This window comes from Athalia rosae, chromosome 6 (assembly GCF_917208135.1).
Source record: "Athalia rosae chromosome 6, iyAthRosa1.1, whole genome shotgun sequence".
Lineage (NCBI taxonomy): Eukaryota > Metazoa > Arthropoda > Insecta > Hymenoptera > Athaliidae > Athalia > Athalia rosae.
The window spans coordinates 15198551-15223369 of NC_064031.1; the positions used below are offsets into that span (position 1 = coordinate 15198551).

Here is a 24819-nt window from a genome sequence, read left to right on the forward strand (position 1 = left end):
TGTACCTAACCCCGTGTATATTACGCCATTTTATTTCTTATTGCTGTACTTTAGTTCAAGGGAAAAGGCTGCAGAGTCAACGTACTCACATGAATTTTATACCTTTCCATTCATAAATACAAATAGCTAACCCGCTGGCAATTTTTTCACTCAAAGAAAGTAGAAGAAAAAAAATTAATTTTTCATCGTGAAAAGTTGCGATCGTTACTTCGATTTCATCGCTAATCTGTGGGTAGAGAAGTTTCTAACTCGCACAAAATTATCAATGATAATAACGGTGATAATTGAAGAAAGACGTAAGATTTGAACAGCGTAATATAAATTGTGAAGTTAATTTGATTTACACCGAAGGTTAAAAAATTATTAATAATGTATAGGTGGGTATACGGACGTAGTATATGGAAGTCGTCGCGTCGTTCAATGTAATGAAATCGGAAGTCGAGAGTCTGTTTAATTAAATTGAGTTTTCGTGGAACGGAAAAATGGAGGAATTTTCGGTTAATATGACGCTTGTTCGAAAATCTCATTTATCACGCATTATTAAACCAGCTGCTTTAAAGCACTAGGAACGATTCATAACAAAGACGAATTAACTTTTACATCCCGCTCGAATAATTGGAAAACTATAACAATGAGTATTTCAAGCTCTTCTTCTTTATAGCGCAAAAAGTCAAGCAAACAAAATGCTAATTAGATAAATAATTCAGGTAATTTATCGTCCGCACTCTCGATATAATATACCGAGACCGTACGCCCGGACGAAAGATAAAAGTGGGTTTCTTTTACAATCTGAAAATTGTAGATATTCGAAAAGCAAGATCGCACGATATGAATTTCACCAGAGGGAAAAACAACGGCGTTCGTTTCCGAAGAACTTGAATAATTTGTGCGAGTAATAAAAACGGAACGGATAAATGAAAAATTCCCATTCGTCTAGACGGAGACGGGGTCTATTTTATCATTGAACTCCGTAATGTGGGAATTTGTTTATGGAGAATCGAGGGAAAAGTTTCTCGAAGCCAGCGATGTCGTAACTACAGTCCGCAGTGCAGCGTGAAACTAAACCCGAGAAGTAAAATCCGGAGAATATAAACTTGAATAGTTTTAGTTCCAGCTCGTCAAAGTATAGCTACTGGAAATTGAATTCGTAAGCTCCGACACCCGTCTCAGCTTTTTCGAAACTTCAATCCCGCCGAGATCAAAAAAAAATTCCACCGCAACTCTCGGGTATCTCGAAAAGGGGAAAAATGAACAGGAATCAAAATTTCCCAAACTCGAGGGCTGACTTCGCACGGGTTGGTGATTATTTTTTTTACTTTTCTCCGTCGTCCACGTCCCACACTTCGACGGTGGGCGGTGTAAAAAGCATGTGCGAAATTTTTACGATAACGAGTAAAACAATTACTGGATAGCCGGTGATTATCGAAACGATTTACATCCCCGCCAGTATAGGTACATCTATATTCCATACACCTCTGGATACTCGAACACGACGGTCATACATTTTCCACAATCTGTTAACAGTTGCTGTCGAATAGCAATAATAATATCGATTCAGTCGATACGTACGTACCTACGTGTACACGGGGTAGCGTGTATGTACGTACACGTGATTCGATGATGGCTGCAGCTGCAGTTTGAAATTATTCCAGTATTAAAATAGCCGATTGTCCGGCAGTTACTTTCAATGACCCACGAACCGATCGTTTATTGAACAATGTAACTTTATGAACGAGCGGGGAACAAGTTTTTTTTTGGAAATTTCTTATGGAGGTAATTCACGATCAGGAATCGAACGTCACTGAAGTCCTGGCTACGGATATCCGTGCAATGAAATATAAATGTGGCAATTATCGAACTCGGAGTTGACGAAGATCCGTTGATGAAAGGAGCAGAAAAAAAAACGAAGTTTTTCCACAAGTCGATCGAGTTAATTTTCTACTCGTTGTATCGATAATTGACACTTGATTCGCCTTCTTTTCGAGTGTATTTACCCATACGTTATTTACAGATCGAGGGTTGATTGAAAAAAGAAATTAAATAAATGGATAAATAAATAAAATTGCCAACGTTGGCAAACGAGTTGAAAATTTGCAACGGCGACGTTTTATATGCCAAACGTAAACACGTCATCGTTTAATTCGTTGCGCTTCATTAAGCTAACCTCGTTACAATGCCTCTAGTTTTTAGATTTATTGTTTAATTTATTCATTTATCTTTTTTGCGACACAACGTTATAACAACTGGAAAGGCACTGACTGCGAGAAAATGTATAAAGATTTTATAAACTGAATTCATTTTCGACGAGAGTCAATTTTCAAAAGGTCGATATTTTTCTGCTCACATCAAATAACATTTCATCGAATGCGAGAAGAACTGCTGACATATTTAACAAGAAAAAAAAAAAAGAAAAGAAAAGAAAAAAAGGTGAGTTAGCAGTGTAAAATTTATTAGATAAATATTAAATCGCGTATATCGGTTTAATTAAGCTAATTTTCAAGGTATGTTAAAGCGAAAGCAGGCGTAAAAGTATAGTAAAAAATCCAAGTTAAGCTCTTCACCTTCCAACGATTTTACATTTTACATCACGAAACGGAACGGAGCGATCTGTAACCCCTTGAATTTTTAAACTGTAAATGCATAATGGATGTGGGGATAGCCGTTATTTGCTCAGTTATAAATCTCGAAATTCGGTACTCCATGCACACATGTGTACGCCCGTCCAAAATTGTACATTCGAATTGGATAAAATTCTGGAGTGAATAAGACAAACCCTGGCGAGCTAATTTTGTACAATGAGCTGAAATTCTCACTCTCAATGAAGTAATGAAAAATGAAATCAAAAGAGGGGATGCGAGGTGAGGGGGAAGGGAATTTTTTTTTTTTTTTTCTCGTTTTTCGTTCGATTTTACGTGAAATAAAGCTGATGGAGATACAGACACACCTATATGCATAGATAAATTCTACCTATACGTACCCGTGAATAGCAGCGATCGCAAATAGTCGATCCGCAGTGTACCGCGCGTCGAGATTATACGTATAAAATAATTATAAACCACCGTACGCGTTGTTGAAATTGATTCGTTACTGCGGAAGCTATCCCCGTTTCGTCGGTTCGTTGGAATTGATATATCGAGACATGTCAATCTGCAGCCGTAAAGAGAACTTAAAACTAGATGTATATATATAAGCTTTGAAATGTTAAACATCTGTGAAAAAAAAAAAAAAAAAAAACGCTTCGCCTGGAAACGGAGTATAAAAATTATCAATACGATTTTTCGAGCACGTTCAAAGCCGGAATAATTATATTGAAACAAAAAATCTGATATAAAAAAATATCAGCAACATTGAAATCGGAGTTTTCCATTTTTTTTTTGTTCATAACATACGTATGAAAAATAAATAAATAACGAGTACGTGATATCAAAAAAATTACGAGCGGTTATTAGAGACCATTTTGCACAAAGGGTACAAGTTTACGAGACAGAACGTGCCAGCTGGTCATCAATATTCTTCATGGTTTTTCCAATAACAGCTATGATATTGCACCGACATTATTTTACTGTCAATTTTCAAATTTCAACCGACGATAGATTTGACCCTCTTTTATTTTTATTTTTTTTATACGTCGCTGCAAAAGTGGGAGAGACAAAAAAAAAAAAAACAACTTTATCGCCTCGAGATTGAAAAAATGGCGAATAAACGCGTTGTATTCGTTTCGTAATATGGATCGAAAAAAATTGTATCTGGAATTACGGATCTGATCGAGAGAGATCATGTTGATTTTGAATAATATTTTCTGCGGGTAGAATTCGTGGGAGGATTCGATCCCGTGTCCTGGGATATCGATAACCGAACGAAGAGAATTCAACGTGATTGTATAGACTTCCGAGAACGGACTAACGACAATCGACCTCTACTGCAAATTAAATCGCGATCGATTAAAGAGCGGCAGGGATAAACGATCCCGTTGATACTCGAGATGAATCGTAATACGAGCATAATGGTATTGTACGAGTAACTAACCCGCCGCGGCTCGATTTCTTGTCGGGACGACTCGGACGGATAAATTTATGAGGATCGCTTGTCAATTAAATCTCCAAGTTGATTATCAAACGCGTAGCGCATCGGGGGCAATTAGCGAGCGATCGGAACCAGGAAGAAGAAGTTCCGTGAAACGATTCGAGTCGTTGAAAACGATCCGCGACGAAGTGTAGGCAAAGCGCGGTGTAGCGGCGGCGAAATTTCAACGGGATTACAAAAGTCCATTTCGTTCCTGGGAGTTTGACGGGACATTCAGCGCCGGAGAGAAGAGAAAAAAAAAAAAATGGGAGAGGCGAAAATATATTCAATCGAGTTATCGATCGAAATTCACGCCTCTTCCCAGCTAGACGCGCTTCTGCAAGCAGTTTTATGTACTTTGTTATCATCCTTTCATCCAGGTGACGTCACCTCATCGCTGCAGGAGCGCTACCCGCCAGAGATCGAAGTTTGCACAGGGGCAAAAAAGAGGAACTGGAAGAAAATAAATGGCGATGAAAATGAAAATAGAGAGAGAGAGAGAGACGGACGGACGGAGGGAGGGATTTCCGGCTGACATGCGACGGAGAGGATCCACGTACCGTCGATATTCATCAAACTCGGACGGTAGCGAGGACGAGTACATAACGTCAGTCAATCAATGAGATAAATCAAAGTAAATTATACACGCCGACACTTAAATACGGGGGAACATCTACATCGAACAGCAAAAATAACTAATTAATCAACCGTTTTCGAATCGGCAGTGGTCGTGACTCACCCCTTTGAACTCTCTCGGGTACCTGCGGATCCGGTATTTATCCCAACTGAACTCGACGACCACACCACTTTCACCCGAAATCTCTCAAAAAACTTCGACTCGCCAATTTATCGATCGAAAGATTTTTCGACGGATCGAACAATCCCTGGGATTTCGATCGCGCGTTCGATCGACCGATTCAACGACCGACGAATATTCGGTGTGTGCGTGTAATCAGGGCGTACAATGATCGGCGTTTCGAAGTAATCACGAATAAGGCGTGATGCCCGATCGTCTGTCGTCGCATGGGCACGTAACCGTAGACGGGCATTGAAAAAGCTCTTCGCAACACAGGCGATTCTCATTCGACCTCTGCGCCGCAATAACATTCAGCCTTCACGTACGGATCGTGTTGTATAATCTTTTGAACTCACCGAGCACAATCTCATTCATAGTTTATACGTAACTTAGTGTATACTATCGACAGTTTGTGTACATACGACGTAAACACAATCAAGGGCATCGCGGGTGACGACGTGGTGGTGACTTACGCGACACGAGCGCAACAAAATCAAATCCACAGTTTCATGGATTGTATAAGAGACGTTCGAAATTCTGAAAAAAGTTTTCAAAAATCGATTGGATTATCGCGCAGGTGAAAACCCGAATTTGAAGAAAAAAAAAGTAAAATTTCATCGAGAGAATTTTCGGTGAATCTTTTACCTTCACATTTTTTCTAGAACATAGGAAGACGTGAGATATCGGCCGCTTACCTGGAACAAAAAAAAAAGGTTTGGATATTAGTTTTGTATCGTAGGGTAGCAGTAAATTCGTTTCGAATATCTTCTCTCGGGCTTGAGAAGAGGGGAACGGGGGAAAAAAAAAAAAAGTGAAAAGAAAACGGAGAAAGTTAAAAATTGAACGCGATTCAACTTTTCTCATTTACCAAAAAGCATCCCCGCGACGGGATGCCGGGGGATAAAATAAAGCTGGGAACGTTCTGAATTTGACAAGTGAATAAAAATTCTTCAAATATCTCGCCGATGTCTTCGAAAAATTTTTTTGATAAAACAAAACGTTACTTTTATCGTTCTTCGCATCGATGTAAATACATTTCGATCTGCGAAAGGATATAATATATATACTTTCTCGATATGAACTGAGAGTTGTCGCAAGTCATCGCAATATCTGTGGAAAATTAAATGACGTCCAGAGCCGAGAGAACGAGAAGCCAAAAATTGTCTAAAAAGTCTCTCCGACTCGCGTAAAGGAACACGAGGAATTTCGTTCGCTCGCAAACTTGTCCCTTGTACTTTCCGGTCTCTTTTCGCTTACGTGCATCGAAGCAAAGAATGAAGTTTACAAACTGCGCGAGTTGACTTGCAAAACAAAGTGTGTGAGTTTGCGTGCGTGCCGTTCTATTGTGCGTTAAATTAAAGGACTCGTAATTCAAGTCTCGTTCAACGCTAGGCACCCCGTGCATTTTGACAAAAAAAAAAAAAAAGAATTCACGGTGCATTTTCTTTTCCGCGTACGCGTACAAAAAGAAATGTTAACTTCGCTCGGGGAAGCGAGTGAAAAAAATTCCCTTAGGAAAAAAAAAGGGTCGATATCGCAGGACATAAAAATTTTTCAAAAGCACACACTATGTTATCTAGAAATCAATCATCGCCGGACTTCAATGCTACCGTGTGTACAGGCATTCATAAATAAGCCATCTGGATTTATTTTTAATTGGACGAATTAACGAGACGGAATTCCACCGCTACACACACTGTAAATCGATCGACACTCGATCGGAATTTTTCAGGTCGACGACGCAGAGCCTATGCAAATATGCCAACAGTTTTTTCAATCGAGTGTCAATGTTGAAAAAAAAAATTTCCGCTTCTCAGTCTCACGCATATCGTGATTTCCGAATTCTTCAGTGCCCGAATAGCGAATTTTGGAAACCAGATTTTCCGAAAATACCGACAGCCTCGTTTCGAGCGGATATTGATTCAGAAAAATTTCATTCGGTTACTCGGAAACTCTAGCGTACCACAACTGCGGGCATGGGATAAATTGGGTCAGCGATTTAGAAACGTTGAAAAAATAAGGTAATCGATACCGGGCGATCTTTGTACAGGTGCCAAAAGCCGTATCATTGCCTATCGGTGTCGGACGCGTTAATAAATTGGTTGATCATCGCCGTACGCGTACATCGTATCGACCTCCTCCTCCTCCTCCTCCTCCAGGACACGATAAAACTGGAATAATATCCGAGTGCAAGGTGGCCGTATCAAGGCACCCCGGACACTGCTTTGATTTTACTGCTCGACGACCATAACTGTAACAGCCTGATTCTGTCTATTTTCTCAACATGGAAACCTTCGCGAGATTTTTCGAAACGCGGTCGAAAGAAAACCATTTTTTTTTTTCAAAATTTTTCAGCGAATTCACGGTACGAAACGAGACCGCGTTAAAATTGAGACGAATTTTCTAACGGCGTGTAACGTGGGTGGAAAAAAGGAACCCACGCGAGCCGGAGGCGAATCCCTCGATTATTTCTGTCGTCGTACCCGAGGGGACGGAACTTGTTATTAATTAAAATTAAACGTATGCAATTACTAAGCGGGAGAATATATATAGGGCACGGTATGTATAGTCAGTCGGCGGGTGTTCGTACGGGGAGCGGGCATTGAGCGCTTTATAATTCGCCCGTATCACCCGGCTGCTATACTTTTGTCGTAGAGACACCCCGGGGGCGTCGAGACGCCACGCGTCGCGCGTCGTTGGGGTAAAGTGCTCGTCACCCCTGGCAGGTAAATCGAATTCCTCCACCTTGAACCGAGCGCTCGCCGCCGTCGTACAAAACCGTACGAAATTCCAAACCGGCGCGGCGTTTCGCCCGAATCCCCTTACCCCCTGCCCACCCCTCTGCGCCCGGGTTAAACACGCTGCGTTCAAAAATCCATGTTTTTCAGAATTCTCGTACAAACGCACCGTTGTTCTCCGCACTGTCTCGCCGATGTTTGACGAAGCTGCAATCGAATCTCCGAGAAAACTACGTCACCGGGGGGAAAAATGGCTCTTTGTGAGATTTTTATAAAATCGGACGACCCGGACGAAGTCTGAGACTTTTTTTTTTTTTTTTTTTCTCTCCGTTGAACTAGGTGCGCGCGTGTTGTTTTCGAGAAGTGCGTTGAGACGTCGTTTTTTTTTCTCCTCTCTCGGGCTGGAGAATTTATTATCTCGTTCGCATTATTGATGCGTTCCAGAATCTGGAGTACAGATACCGCCACGCGAAGATGGAAAGAATCGAGGGTGTATTTCGAGGATGTCACACTTGAGCAGGATCGATGAACTTGAACGATCTTGTCTTCCGTACCTGCACTCGGTGAATAAGTTTTCTTCGTTTTTTTTCTTCGTCTTGTCTTTTTATCATCATATATTTATATTGGATTCTTTCCTTACCGAGAAACAAATATATGTAGATATATATATATGTATATCCAAATCCGACAGCCAATGCAAGACTTTTCATAAAAACGATCGCTCAAAAGGCCTCATTTGAATATATAATACCCCCCTCCCGTACACACGTGTAGAGTCGGTGAAATTTCTTCATACTCCGTATGGAAAATTTATTCGAAACAAACCTGCGTAACACGAGCACTCGTTTTCAATGGCAATCCCGGCAATCGAATTTTTTTCTAGAGAAGAAAAAAATTCTCCACCGGTGATATTAGCGTACACGTGTAGTGGTAGGTGGTAAATTCGGCATATATGTACAGGTGATATATACACCGTCTCCGTATCCGATAGCGTCCTAAGTAAACGAAGATATTAATGCGGTACACCGGGAAAATTCAATATTTGAGAGATTCGGTATATCCGGTCATCAAATGCCCTGCTTGTACGTACACATCGTACACCGCACGTAACGTGTATCCTCGATCAACCCGCAGGACCGAATGCCAAAAAATATACGAATCTTCTATATATAAATCACTTTCACGAGGGCTGATGCGCTTCGCGAAATCCAGTCCACTCCGAGTTATTACATAAGATCTTATGGATCTTACTCGAGAGGATTCGAAGAGAACCCCAGCGTATACTCCATCGACGTGTTTCCCAGCTAATGTGTTATCGCTCCGAATTCTGATAGCAGGGACAATAATTACCGAAGGCACAACGATTACTCGTCTGATTTATGGGCGTCCGGTATGCGCCGTCAGGATGGAGGAACAATCGTGGAAACTGCGACTTCTACGTACGTACGTATGCCCATGCCCATGCATACCTAGGTGGGGTGCGGTGTGTATATGTATAACTGCACGTAGACGGAACGGCGAAATTTAGTGCGGTGCGGCATAGTCACTGGGTAATGCAAACGTCGCCGATTATTGTAAACCGTATATATCGTGTAGCGTGAACTGTGAATCCAGAAATGACTTTTATTGTCGAGTTTACCGAACCGAGAGGAACATCACACGCCGCGTACCAGAGAGCACCGGTCGTACATCACCGTGCGGTAAATAGAAAAAGTAAATTAAACTTATCGATCAGGTGAGCTCGACACGTGGGTGAACGAATTTCCAAAAATTTTCGCCCAACTTTTGAAGAGTTTTCTTTTTTCCACGCGCAAGAGTTAAATTTTTTTTTGGGGGGGGGGGGCAGGTATTATACCGTGTCAAAAAAATGACGGTACTCCCCCTACGTGTACGGTCATGTGAAACGGCTAAGGGCGACCTCCGGGGAGTGCGGGACCAGGGGGTGGTTCGAAAAGCGACTTTGATAAATTTGTTAAGTTCAAAACGTGCGGTGCGGGAGTTTCGCGTGTAAGAGGGGTTTGTCATTTTACGCGTCATTCGCTGTGACAAGAGTTTGGTAATATTACGCGATATACGTTAGAAAGCGTAATACTCCGGCCATCAATTTTGCCGAACGAACGAGATTCACCGTCTACGGTCCCACCGGCACGCTATGTAAAAATTTCTCTTTTCAACTAATTCCCCGATCTCAACGGTTATAAAAATCAACTGTCGTCCCGTTTCGCGTCAAGGGCTTTTGAAATGGAGTCTGCAGCTATAACAATAAGCTGTAATTCGGTATTTCATTTCAATTTACCGGGTAATTGAAACTGAAATCTTGCCGCACAAAGACAAATTACATGACTCGCTTGAAATAAGTACAACGTAACTTCTTCTATCCGCCCCGGATACACGCGGGTTCGTATTATAAAATTCAATATCGTTGAGAGCTAGAGAGTTTCGTTGTTCAAAAAGACGAAACGATATTGAAAAATCGTCTCGTGCAATATTTTTCCATCGGAACTCAATTTTTTTCAAATTACGATCAACGGATTCGAGTATCGGATCAATTTTAACCAAACAGGAAACATTGTCGTGATTTTTCTGCGCCCGAATATACGAGGGCAAAAATATCGCAGGGTATACGAAACCTGCGCGGATATAGCGTACACTGATTCAGCAAATCGCGTATAACTCCTCGCCCTCCTCTGCCCCCATATCCTATAATCTACGTAGCGGACTTTCCTGCCGTTCGAAGAAGATGGCTCTCCTTTTTTTTTTGTTTTTTTTTTTATACCTTTTTCTTTTCGTTGGCTAAATTAACTGCCGATAACCACCGCCTCAGCTGGCAGCTCGTTGCTGTTCGCTTAATTCCTTTCGTTCTTTTTGAGAACGTTAGATCGGATTGATGACACCGCTTTTGAGATGATCTTGGGATATCGTATATTGTCCGGATTGTGGGAAAGGTATCGACGGCAATTATACACCGATCCCAGGAATAACTGAGCGCAGAGCTCGAAGAATGGAATTATTTTATCTGAACTACGTCGATCTTTTCGGTGGCTATAAAAGTTTAGAAAAAAAAAAGAGAGAGAGAAAGAAAAATGAAAGAAAGTATGATACACCGGGTTATTTATGAGTCTAATCCTGCCAAGGGATGTGCACGTAGCATCACCTATTGGGCGTCCGTGTAAAAATGGATCTGTTAGAACCAGATGTATGCGAAGGCGTTTTGGCAGGGTGCCGTACGGTGAATAGTTCGGATGGAAATGGGAAAAAACTAGAAAAAAAACAATGATGAAATGAAAATATCCTACAGGGCGGTGAAAATCTGAGAGCAAATTATTTTCGTTGCACTCCATACCTATATTTAAATATATTACGATGAGGCGAAAAAAGCTTTGCTACGGATTAGCATCTTTAAATTTCTTGTCGAGAGAAACAGGGAGAGAAACGAGAAGCTGAGGATTAAAAAAATTATACGAAGAAACGTCGCTCGGTGAAGAGATGTAAAAGGATCATATCTGTGTAGGAAACGTTCTGTCGTGGGACGATCCTTTTCAAGGAAAATTTCATTAGCCGGACGTATTTAAGTAGACAAGAGAACCACTCCGGTAGAGGCTAGTCGTTGAAATCTGCATAGCAAACGTTAATGGATAATCGTGGGGATGGATATCTAAACGGAAAGATCGAATCCGTGCAAATTAGCTCAACGGTATTTACGTTTCAGTTTCTATTCAAAACCCGTCCATATTATGGATCGACGGAGCGGAGTATAGCCCGATGCGGTATTCGAACGTCATATAGAATGAATCGAAGGAGGATTTTCAAAATGACATGCAAAAATGCTGCGGTTACCCAGAACTGGGATTTAATTGGACGATTTTTCCACCTTCGTTAATTGGCCTTACAAAGACGGCGGATACAAATTGATCTCTCCACAAAATTGATGAAGTTGTCGCGAATTTATCGCTTTTCGGAGCAAAAGAATCGTAACATCCGAACGCAAAGGTGGCATTGCCAATCGTCAAGCAAATATGGTTTTTGAAAAAATTCTCATTTCGTTGAAACCGGAGGTATTGTTGAAACGCGCGTCCCGTACGAGGAAGTCGAGTTCTGCCAAACGATTAAATTTTACGAAGTCACACCTTACAGAGCAAAGTGAGGCTTTGCATAAATGCATGGAATGAATACGATCCGCAGCTGCGGACGTTTCTGCAGTCAACTCGGGGAATCAGAACGCATCGCTAACATTCACTGTCATTCTTGAGCGAGGGGAAAAAATCGCGAAACGTACGCGACCGATTTTTTAATTCCACTCAACCCACCATGGAACGCACAAAATTAAATAATTGCACGAAATTAAACATTTACTTTGCGACTTGCTAATTGTCATCGCGTAATTAGCAATTCAAAGCAGATGTGAGGTTAAAATAATGCGGATTTTTCTTAGCATTTTGTTTTTCACACAACGCCGACAATTAGCAGTCAAACAGCTCGGTCGGAGTACGTGTCATTTGGACTCGAATTTTTTTTTTTTTCACTGCGTACACAACTGCGTGTAATTTTATCAATTAAAATTAAAGCGAAGACGTTGAAATTACGGTTGATCGCGTACTAAGGGGGTCGGAACGACGCGAGAACTTAAACTTAATAAGATAAGGGAGGAAGTCGAATTGAAATAAACCAAAATTCTCCAACAGCTCGGAATACATGGAGAGATTTTCGGAAAGTTAATTAATCCAGACGTTCCAATTTTCCGGCAAAACGTATAACTGATGGAAATAAGTGGCTGCGGAGTTCAAATACGGAAGATAAACATTCGCGGCGAGTGTTTAAACATCGGATAGATCGACTCGTAGACTTATAAGGTAAGCAGGCCGGGCTGACGATGTGGCAAGTAGAAGTCGATTAAGCTTCGAGCTGCTTAATCTGACGGATCAGCGTCGGTTTGAAAGCCTCCGAAGTAGAACGGTTACAACATTTCTAATTAGACGTGGGTCACCTCGTACGGCTCGCCAAACTACGTCAAAGTTGATTCCGCATCTGTCGATTTGGCTCCCCGACGTTACACCTTTCGCCAAATTAATCACCTCACGTTTGTCGCGAAATCAGTCAAAATCTGATTCACTCCACGAGGTACATCCATGAACGAGTCCCACTCGCGCTTTTTCCCTTTCTTTCGATCGAACTGAACAGGTGAAAAAAAAAAAAAGGAGTCAATGGATTCTTTGCCCGAATTAGCGGAGAATGGCATCACGGCGTTTGCGGTATACCAGAGTGTGAAAAGGAGACTTTCGAAGATTTGAATAAAGATATGCGCTATATAGTTTTTGCGCTTTTGATAACAAAATGAAATTTATGCGCGGTTAAGAAAAGCTTGATAGCGAAAAGTAAATTAAAAATTCCGACTATAAGCGATCGGTGTTTACGACAAAATGCAAAACAGCTGCACTTTCGTGGTGATATTTGCATTTTGCACGCAACTATACCTGCCCGCGGTAAACTATGCGCATCCTATCAAGGCGACTTTTTTGTGAGCATAAAATCCCCAGAGGCGTATCTGGAGGTCTCAGAATTTAAAAGGTATAATAATGAGAATAACTATGCCTCCTGACGGCAGCGAAGGCGAGAAGACGGCGTTAACAATTTTTTGCACCCCGCCAAAAATTATTTATGTCTAGAAAGAAAAAAAAAAATTGCAAAAGACAAACAATAGGAAGTCGTGATACTTTAATACGGTAATCAATTCCAATGTCAAATTTTCGTCGCTAATCACATTCGAAGGCCTGCAATTACACCCCAAAAAAACATCTTGTATAAAAGCTACATTCGCCCCTTTTCCTTTTTTTTTTTTTGCTGCTGCATCCCAGGAAATTGCTGTAATAGCAAGACTTCGTTGATATACGAAAAATCTAAAGTCAACGACGTACGGTAGAAAAAGCATCGTGAAAATATCGCCCGAAAGTTGCCGGTAAGAAGTTCGAGGCAAAGTCTTTGGAGAACTTTAAAAGCCGGCAGTTTCGTTGATCGTATGTGTACGAATGTGCGGGACGGACGCGATAGCGTATAGTATAGGGGGATGGGGGATGGGGGTGGGGGTGTGTATGGCCAGCGTCCGTTGGATCTATTTTGTAGGATGTAGCCCGGAGGTTTCCTAGTTGCTGTACGTTTCAACGTGAAACGTGAAACACGAAACGCCCGAGAGACGCCTCACCAGGGGATGAAGCGTCGCGACGCCGCCACACCGGATCGTTCGTACCGTTGAAAAAGCGACGCGAGGCGCCCGCCTGTCTAGCCAATATTTTACCGTCTTCCCCTCGCCCTGTCGTCATTATGCACGTTTTTTTTCTCTCTCTCTTCTTTTATCCAGAGAATGGGGGAAAATAAAAACATCGTCCGAATCGGGGGGATGATTTTTTCATCGGAAAAGTTACCCGCAAGGTATCGCGAACTGCGACGTCCGTGGAATGGCATGCGGAGTGCATGCGGACGGTGTTTAGCTCCGAGTGCATAATTGTAACGAGAATTTGTTCTGCCTAGGTAACAAACTAAAGGCGAGGATTTTCAGGCAACGAAACCATGCAGTTCTAACCTACTAATTTCACGCATGAATCGCCGTGCAATGCTTGCAAGGGTATGGAGAAACGGGGAAACTTGAAGCACGCGGAAGTGAAGCGGGAAAAATGTATGAAAAGAGGGTAAGTTTCGTTAAGAGTGGAGGTTGCGGGTTGCGGTGGGTACGGAGGTCCGTGTTTCGAACGAAATTTTCGAGGGAAATGTTCACGTAACGTATAAAATCGTATTAATTCGCGGAGCTATAAAACGGAGGAGAATTCGCACACGTTATAGATATATCCGAGGATATATTATAACTCGCAACGCTATGGATATTAATTAAATCATAAAACCACCTCGAATACGTTTTCATTTCAGGCTATTATTTAGGACGCGTATATCTCCTGGAAAACTCTGATGGTTACCCGCTTTACGCTAGAGCTACCTCGTCCTGTTTCAACGGTGAAAATGTTTTACGGTAATTCATCATTATATCGTCTACAACAAAGCGCAACAATAGTTAAACGAACGAAGTTGGACGAATTAATTCTCGAAAGGCATTCCGGAATTCTTGCTTTGACGATACCAACCAAACCGCTGAGCAGACGCAAAATCCATTTACCCCAAAAAGTCATTTATGTCCGTTTCCAAATCGTGGGTATAAAAATTTTCAATATACTGTATACTAGGGTGGGTTGAAAAAATTTTTTTTCTATTTTCTTAGCATGAGGGCAGAATTTGTACCTTATGAAAAAAAAAAAATTTTCATATGTGGAAAGGTTTTTTTACTTGATATTTTGAGGTAGCCCACTCGTTTTTCGAATAAATAATTAATCAAGAGGGATACTTGCATGAGTAGATGATTTTAGCTTTCAGAGTTGGATTCCTAAGCTGATTATACGTGAGATTACTCTTGGAGAAGCAAAAAAAGATTCGATTTTTGAGCAGAAAATAAATCATTGATTTAATCGGGTTTAATATGCTTTTCTTACGTATTTTGACCTCAGGAATCCGAATCTGAAAGAAAAATTGATCTATCTCCAAAATTGACCGAGTTATCGCCAAATTTCAGCTTTTTGGGGTCAAAAATAAAAAATTCATTTTTTAGTCTATATTATTGTAATTTGAGCTCAGGAATCCGAATCCGAAAGAGAAATTGATCTATCTGCAAAAATGACCGAGTTATCCCCATTTTTATGCGATTTTTGGTACAAATTTGAGGATATCTCGAAGGGAAAAAATCGTAGCTCAATTTGGACGACGGATTCGTGTTCCTGGGGTCAAGTTACATAAGAAAAGTGCCATACGATCAATTTTAAAAAATAAAAATTTTTGGTCAAAATTTGAAAAAATCGTAAGGGGTACCCCTTGGAAAAATCTCAAATTTTGGCCAAAAATTTTTATTTTTTAAAATTGATCGTATGGCACTTTTCTTATGTATTTTGACCTCAGGAACACGAATCCGGCGTCCAAATTGAGCTACGATTTTTTCCCTTCGAGATATCAGCAAATTTATGCCAAAAAATGCGAAAAAATGGGGATAATTCGGTCATTTTTGCAGATAGATCAATTTTTCTTTCGGATGTGGATTCCTGAGCTCAAATTACATTAATATAGACTAAAAAATGAATTTTTTATTTTTGACCCCAAAAAGCTGAAAATTGGCGATAACTCGGTCAATTTTAGAGATGAATCAATTTTTCTTTCAGATTCGGATTCCTGAGGTCAAAATACGTAAGAAAAGCATATTAAACCTAATTAAAACAATGATTCAATTTTTGCTCAAAAATCGATCGAGTGATCATCAATTATTTGCTGTTGGGAGCAGAAAAATTAAGACATATCGATTGGTTTTAGTCGTAGACCCACTATGATTCATCGCAGTCCATGCATGCGTCGAAATATTCGAATTTTTCGGTCTATGAGAGGGCCCGAGCTTAGCTGGAGTCAGGGTAGCCACGGGCGCGCGGTTTGTTGTGGGGCGTCACCTCTGCTCAGCCCCCAAGGTGACGTCTCACAACAAAGCGCTACCCTGCTGGCTACCTGACTCCAGCAAAGCTCGGGCTCCACGACTCAACTTCAATTTTAAGTCAAAAGAAGAGCATGTCATTTTTTGATTTTATACTTGAATCACAAAAATAATAGGAGAAGAATTTTGAACAGTGAACGAGTGAAAAACAATCACAATCGACAATTTTTAGATATTTTCTATAATTTTTTACCAAAAAAAAAAAATTTTATTGCTGGAAGTACCCTACTTGAATAATTATCTATTCAAAAAACGAGTGGGCTACCTCAAAATATCAAGTAAAAAATTCTTTGCACATTTGAAAACGAAAATAAAATAAAAAAAAAAATTTCCAACCCACCCTACTGTATACGAACCTCATAAATATGTCAGCTTTACCGTTTTCTTTTTCCGGTAACCTCCTCAACGCCTCGCTAGAGCATTGATAAGACTTTTCCAATAATTCCATAAATATCCTCAGGTCGCATGCATACTGTATAATTAATATATAGCATGTGACGTTTTGTAAAACAGCCCTCGAAAATGGACGGCGAACCCCCCGCGAGACTGTGGAGGAATGGTTAATAAGCTGATGAGTTGTTGGAAAAATGTTAACTTTCATTCGCATTCGTGTAAATTTATCACTGTCACAACTTCTCGTTGTCAGTGTTATATACCCACAACGCCCACGTCACCGAGTATCGCCAGACAACAAAACCGAAGGCGTGTCGTTGGGCATGACTCAAATCCATTTATTCGTCAGTCTCATGCACCTCGCACGCAATCGCTGTTCGCGGGGTAACGAAAAAATTCGAGAAAGGAGAAAAAAAAGCTACGTGTATAAGTAATTGGCGAAAAGGACGGTTCATTTCTTTTTTTTTTTTTTTTTTACATTCAACAGCCATTCCGGCTCGCCCGCATTAAATTTGGAATAAAATTTTTGGTAATCGCAAGAAGAACGACGTGATAGAGTATCAAAGTTTCTTAGCAACATTCTCTCGGGAATACTGCACATTCCTCCGGGAAATGGCGAAACTAAATTTTATTACAGTGAATGTCGCGCATTCTCTCATATAATTACAACGAGAACGTCCGCTCTTTTTTTAAATGAGGTTATACCTTTTAATCCAAATCCCATGATGCGATTCGAAAGAGTGACAACGATAGTGATGGTAAAAATTATTTCTCATTGCAATCGCAACGACGTGGTTCGCTATTCGAATTGGAATTAAATCGTTTCCAATAAAACACGTTGCGGCACACATGGATCATGACTATCGTAATAATCCGAGATTAACTAGAAAATAATTGAACGACCGGACGGGGAGAAGAGTAATCGGTGCAAACTACAAGGAGGAAATGAAGAGGGAGATATATTATATGGAGAGGTTTATTTAGGCCTGAGATAATACCGAAATATAGCTACGGAGGGAGGGCGATCGCGATTGCTCTTGACCATTTCCTTGATAAACGGGGTGAAGTTGAAAATCTATAGACGCGATACGCGAGGCAAGATCTTTGGCAAATGATCGTCAAGTTTCGCTATCCGGCGACGGCTTATGCCGATTATCTTACGTCGTCTCTAGCTCACCGATATCATCTTCGGTTGTACGTCAATTCGAGCGACGTGTGTGCTCGGATTCCCTTTGCAAACCAGATCGTCAAAACCGGACGGAAAAAAAAGAGCGAAGTTCTGAATAATCTGCACCATTTATCCACGTCGTTCCCGAACTCCGATTTTCGCTTGCCGTAACAACCATCCCTTCCGTAATAGGTGTAATGAAAACGCAACGAGGAACTTCCTTGCGGGAAAGTGTGAAAATGGGAGTCCTTCCACACCAACAAATGAACCCACTGATCACTTATTTCCTATCGTATGTCAACTGTGATTGGCCAGCGTCACGCCAGCTGGTGTTTCGGACAGAGAGCGATCATTTATTACCACCCTGTTTGTTCGCCCTCCGAAATTTTCAACGGAGGAGGCAGCCTATACATATTCCCGACATCCGACGTACGATCAGAAAAATGTTTGTCACTCGCAACGAAAAAATAATAACAAAGCTACACGATCGTGTAACACAATGGTACGATTTTTCCGATATTTAGAAGAAGAAAAAAAAAAAAAAAAAAAACCAACCCGATAAAAGAATAAATTAATAAAATGAACGCTCTGTGCTGAGAATCTGTACAATGAGTATACGCGTGCTTTTTTGTAAATGCGTATTTCTAAACGTGATACGAAGCGAGGGAAAAATAACCGCACGTGTTTGTATTTCAAATCAAACAAGGTATTCAGAGGCGCGTGTATTTTTCTTCTGTTTTTTCATTATAAAATTATGCAAGAATTGTTGTGGAAAAAAATTACTCGGTTTTTCCTAATCATCGCACATGTTTGAATAGTCGTAATTATATCGCGAAAAGAGGAGATGCTAGCCGCGAGCTTGCGCGGCAAAAGTAAATTCGTTGATTTTTTCAGCGTCGGGTGTTTTCGGTGAATGTGAAATTTCGGTTGTGCCCAAAGATCGCTTTTTGGAAACAGTTAGGGACACCGGCAACTGATCTTCGAACACGTGTTTCCATAAGACGTGTAGTTCATCTCCAACGTTAGAAGCGGCGTGTATCTCCTTCTCAAGATTCAGAGCAACCAAGCTCGCGAATTATTTCAGTCAGCTAACATCTGGAGTGTTACTTTTAAGGCTTCACAGCCAAAGTAATTTGATTTATTCGTCATTTCCACCGCTGGGATAAGCTCGAGCCTCTCTATTTCGCTACTTAACTTCTTTCCTTCGGATTAGTCGTGATCAGCTGAAGATCCTAACGAGATGAACCGGGAGACCATCCGAAAAGATCTTTCGCACGTAATGCATGCGCATTGTACGTACGACGTGCATAATGTCTCAGTCAGTTTTATAATCTGCGAGAGTGACGCGGCTACGAGAATATCCACGGAGATATTGTAACGGAGAGTAGGTGTACGAGTAGGTGGATACTGTGCTAATATGCGAATTCAAGAAGCCTTATAAATTATGCGAAATTTTCGTATCGTCGGCAAGTGACGCGTCTAGAAATAATTGGGAGGACGGCGACAACGATAGCGACGGACGAGGAGCTTTGGCCGATTGGCGAGATGCACGGGAAAAAGAATAGCGCGCAGAGGATGCGACGTGATTAAAAGAATGTTTTCGACGCGGCGAGGAGCAGCGTAGAGAAATTGTTCGGTTAGCTTGTAATATATTGACCGACGACGGTGGGACGGTAGCGAGTTTATTTTTTCACTCCGCAATCGGAAAGAAGTTTTAATAATTTCACTTGACTCGATTCGAGCAGTCGGCAGCATCCGCCGGTTCTAAGTAGCAAAGTGTGTGCCGCGGTGTGCACGTGCTTCTAACAAAGTTGCATAACAACTTTCTATCCGATATAAGGCATAGGTAATAAGCAAAACCCCGCCACGGTTTGTTTGCGTTACTGCAACAGTAGAGAGAAAACTGCGTGTACATTAATAACGCGGCTATGTTAAACTTCCGACGAACGAAATGAAATTCTATAACAAAGTTCGAGCAAACAAAGATATCGCAATCGTAACGACCGGTATTTCGCTATACCTACGTACCTCTGGCTCCTATCCGTGTAAACTGGACGGTAGTGACCAAAAAAAATTGTCTCACACCGCCGTGAGTCGTACGGATGAATTTTTCCCTCTCCTAGCACAGGAGAAATTGTGATATACTACTTTAATACCGTTCGGCGTGAATTCGCGGATGACGTCTGATCGAATGGGCCAAAAGTTACCCCTATTTTTGCGCATCCATAAATCCGCGGCAGGGACACGGTGGAGTATTTCGTACGGATTGCAGATAAGGTGAGCGAGCAACCGACTGCAGCGAGGGCATTTTCAGACTCGGTTGGCCTGGGCGCGTCCAAGAGAGGAAGACTACATCGTATACATATATATCGTACATCGTATATCTCCCGATGCCGAAGAACTTAGAGATATCCCGTGAACTTTAACAAGCTCGATCGCAGGGTATATAGAGTTGCCGGCGGTACCGCGCCCGGTCCAGCCAATTTAAAAGCTGTCGGTCAGGTGAAAAATTGCGCAGCGAAATATCCGAACTGCATCCGAACGGCCTCGGCGCGTTACGTACCATCCGCAACTTCCTGCTGCATCCGTTTAAACCAACCAATGAACGCTTCCTCCGTGCTGCTTATTTCATCTTCTCACGTCTCGACTTATCACATTCGGCCTTATCTCACATCTATACTAAATCCCGGAATTTCGTAACGCTGTGAACTGCGGGAGAATGTCACGCTGTTCGTTATTGTTCTGCCGAGGTTCTCAGCGATCCGGATTCCTGCTGCAGCGGGAGTAATTTCTCGGATGACAGTTTCCAGCGTTGGAAGAGAAAAAAGTAATTTTTACAGCGAAGTTGAGCGAGTCGAGTCGGTGACGGTAAAACGCGGGTGTACGGAGAAAGATGCGAGGGAATCATTGCTTATGATTAGAAACGTCGGGAGCTGAGATCCGGAGCAGAGATGTAATTGCGTCCTGATCCTCGTCGCGTTATACCTTTCCCTATTCACAGGGAGGGGTTTCCGGAAGACCCGATGTTTGGATCGTACCTATCTCGTCCCAGTCTTTCGTCGCCTCCTTCCTTCCTCGAGTAATCTTCCAGCGAATTCGTCGGACGTTATGTATCACCTGTATCACCTGCGTGATGGAATGATGCGGAATCTCAAAGTAAAAGAGGTTCGATGCACTCAGCCGTTGACGGGTCGTATTTTCTTCATCCGAACGAATGGTACCGAGTACTCGGTTTTTTTTTTCTCTCCCCATTTTTATACACCTTGGGATTCGTGGCGAGAATGTAGAGTCGTCGTATCTAGCCGATTGTGAGCGGTGCATCGGAATCTGCATGGCGATAACGCGGTCCTGATCAATAATTATGGCACGACGATGCAAATTCAATATCCCCGTCTGAATTTACGTTACAGTCGAAACCATAGATTTGGAAGGCTAAATGTTTCTGTGCGGCAATAATGTCCTTACATTATATCCGATAAGAGCCCGATGCGGTGAATATCTGCCAATTAGTTGCGCCTGCACCCGGTATTACGAAAGGCACTCAACCGATTCGCCAAATTGGAAGATTAAAGCCTTAACATTTCCAAATTGCAGCCCGATTCCGCAAGCTTTCCAGATCTTGCTAATCCTAATACAAGCTTGAGAGTAAGTATCAAAATTTCGTCCTCCTTCCGTTCGTATTTCGTTGGTTCGGATCAATCGGAATCGCCTGATTTCCTCCTCTTTTCGATACCGGAAGGTAGCCGCAACAATCGGCGTAGAATTAGTGATTTTCGGTGAGCATTTCGACCGGCGTAGACACAGGCCACGTATAGGTCGTAGTTGCATTGTGCAGCATCTATTCACCTGACTTAATGGGTCCGGCTGCTGCTGCTGCGGGCCTCGGTGTGGTCAAGAGGGTCGCGAATGCATCTCCCGCTGCACCGTCAGCAAACAGGTCTGAATTCCTGACGCGTTCCTCGCCGCTCCGGCTATAGCGTACACAATCGTGACCGGAGGCGAAGGTGATGCCAACGTTTCTACCTTATTTGTGTACCCTGAAAGTCATGCATACACATGCGTGCCCCAGCCCAACCTCCGTACGGATACCGAAGTGCATCCAGTCGAGGGATTCCTCTTCGTTGGCCGAATGATTATTAGCGACGAACGAACGCAAGGGAAGATGCACTTTTTCGCATCAGGTCACGGGGTGCAGGATAATGGATAATATTTCGGGTGTTGAAGATGATGATTTTTGGTACGGTGCAGATGTGCTTCGTAGCTGTATCTCCGTCGTCAATTGGAGCCACATGAATTTGAGAGATTAATTGAACCGTGGATTAAAATATTGCTTTTGGTTTTTCGATATACTGTGACGATAAGCATGGGTAGCCGCAGAGGTAATTTGAATTAGGGGAGGATACAGCTGCGATTATAGCCATTAAAAATTAGCGGGGTAACGTCAACGAGTTACTGTAGTTGTATAACTGTATTTACACGCGTATAATTATGATAGCGCGTAATACGGAGCGGCGAGGGTTTACATTTGCGTTTTCAATCTCTATGTGTATATGTGAACAAATATAAACATGCGGAGGAAAAAGAGAGAGAACGAGAGGGAGAGGGTGAGGAAGGAAGAGAGATAGTAGAATGTCGCTGCGAAAGCGGATCGATAGCAAACCGCGTCGCATGGCTCAGAGTTCCAACCCTTCTTGTTCTTCTTATTCTTATTCTTCTCCTCGCCTAATTCTTTTTCCACCGTCCCTCTTTTACCACCTTAATTTTATTCCGACGTCTAGAGCCGGCACCCTTACGCATCTCGCCCATGGACCTCTCCCTTCCCTCGACTCCTTCCTCTTGAATTCTCGGCGTTTAGAAAAGAATTCGACGCGCTCGCGGTCACGCAATCTCCTGATCCTCGAAAGAGAAAAGCCGAGACGGTACCGAGGCAAACGCACGTGAAGAAAAAGGAGATGTCTCATAATTCAAATTGAGACATCCAGACGCTTCGCAAGACGGAATGAAAGAAAATATTGAAAAATCATTCGCTCACCCTACAGACGGGGGCATTTACAGCGTTGAAATTTCCGCGCGTATTATATACCTGTCCGTGGTCCAGGGCAACGAGTACACAAATTGATAGAGGTGAAAGTAAACACATACAAGCAAAAAAGGTACTCATGCACCACGAGGAGTCGGTGGCCGGCAGATCCTCATCATCACCAGCAGTGAGAGAATTGGTTTGTGTAAGTGTGAAATATTAGAACAAGTTCTATAGTCGGCATAGAGCAGGTAGCCGCCAAATTGTCTCACGACGAAAAATGGCCGGTCCAAGGCCCTAAAGATTCTGGTAAACACAAGTAGGCATACCCACCTCTGCCACGAAAGAAACAGGGGCAAATGTTACCTAGTGTATAGCAATATCAGAATCTCGGGGAATCGAGAATTGAAGAGCTGGGAATATCTCTTCGTATCAAACTATGACTACCGGATAGTCGTAGAATCGGGAGAACCCGTAACGCTTCAAACTCCCGAATGGAAATTGTGGTTCCCTCGAGTCGAAGCTGCCCAAATAACAATTTAAAACAGTCTTCATGGAAGATCATCAGCGTTGTTGATCACGATGAATTGCAGCGTTCGCAATCAGTTCACAATCATGCTGCAACTGATTGTAAAGACTGCAACGGTACATTGGTCACACGCGGATCGCCTGATCGTGTGTCTCATTATCTAGGATAGTCGAAGATTTTAACTGCAACCCGAGCCCAGCGGCTAAAAAGCTACGACCTGCGACCACCTGGAGTAGGTTGACTGGTTATGTGGGCGTCCCATTAAGCGACTGATTCTGAGCAGTAATATCGCTCTCAAAGTTAGGTCAAGTTAATTCGAGGACACGTAATCACGTATTACGCGTTCTTGTCACGCTAAAATTGAAAGAAACTAAGATGTGCACGATTGTAGAACGTGACAAACTGCAAGGTATGTTCGAATTCTTATTGCGACCTAACAATAAGATTCAAACTGTACATATTTTGTAATATGGAAAATGCATTGAGGTGTAAGAATATGATGGGGGATGATAATCTCGAGGACAACAAAAGGAGGGAAATTCGTAAAAATACTAGAACAATTGGGCCTGATGTCGAAAGATTTTGAACAAAATTTGTCTCGAGTAAGAGAATAAGATGCCTTTGTCTTAACTCGTTTTGAGAGCAATGGGATACATTTGTTTGTACCTCCCCTAATTGTTCGCCAGGAGGAAGAGAGCAAGGAGACTTGACAAACTGTCACGCACTGGAACACTGCGAATTATTACCGCCTAAAAGTCAAGGGTCTTCCTACGGGTCTTCATTGTCCCTGAAGACGATGTGACATCGAAAAAGATGAATAAATAAGACAATAAATAAATAACAAACAGATAGATTAAATTTGAAAATATGGCCTAGCATGCGTGATGGAGATGTTTGGAGTTCAGCCATAGGACTCTATCGGTCGGATGAGTTTTATAGCGTTTTTATCTCCGCATTCCAAGGGGTAGGTTTTCAATATTTGAACTATGGTATGTAAACTCACCTCTTCGGCGAATTCAAAGTCGCCATCAAACTTCCTCTTGCGTTTGCATTCGGCGGCCACCGCGAATAGCAACGCGATTAAAACCACCCACGATAAACGCATCGTTCGAACGAGCTTCGGTCACGATAACGAACTGTCAAAAAACTGAGCTGCAGTTCTGATACGAAAGAGAGAGAAACTCCAATGCACTCCAACAACGCGACGATCCTGCTCAGGAGTCGAACGAATTGTGACTGCGCTGCGCTACTGCGGCGTACCGGAGTAGTGGGGGGGGTAGAAGGTGGAATTACAGTAGGGAGGAGACGGAGATCAGGTTTGGAAATTAAGCGCTACCTGGCGGAAGGAATTGGAAGAAATTCAAAGGGTCGAACCTCTGGGGGTGGTTGCCGGCTAGCGCCCCACTTTTTTCACCTTGAGCTTTGGAAGCTCCGCACCCAGTCAATATCTCCGTCTTACAAAGCTGCTTCACCGTTCCCACTTACCCCATTGACTTCGTTTCGTGAACTACCCTCACGATTACCGCCATCCCGTTATTGTTCAATAT

At 42.2% G+C, this 24819-nt stretch overlaps 1 protein-coding gene across 2 annotated transcripts in view; it reads right to left on the reverse strand.

The window, feature by feature from the left end:
- LOC105693549 (proteoglycan Cow) overlaps positions 1–24519 on the reverse strand; it is a 79631-nt gene extending 55112 nt beyond the window's left edge. For both annotated transcript variants that reach the window (XM_048656832.1, XM_048656831.1), the window contains exon 1: positions 24276–24519. In XM_048656832.1, coding sequence (XP_048512789.1) covers positions 24276–24377 — 102 coding nt within the window. In that variant the 5' untranslated portion in view covers positions 24378–24519. The remainder of the gene's footprint in view (positions 1–24275) is intronic.
- Positions 24520–24819: the final 300 nt, after the last annotated feature.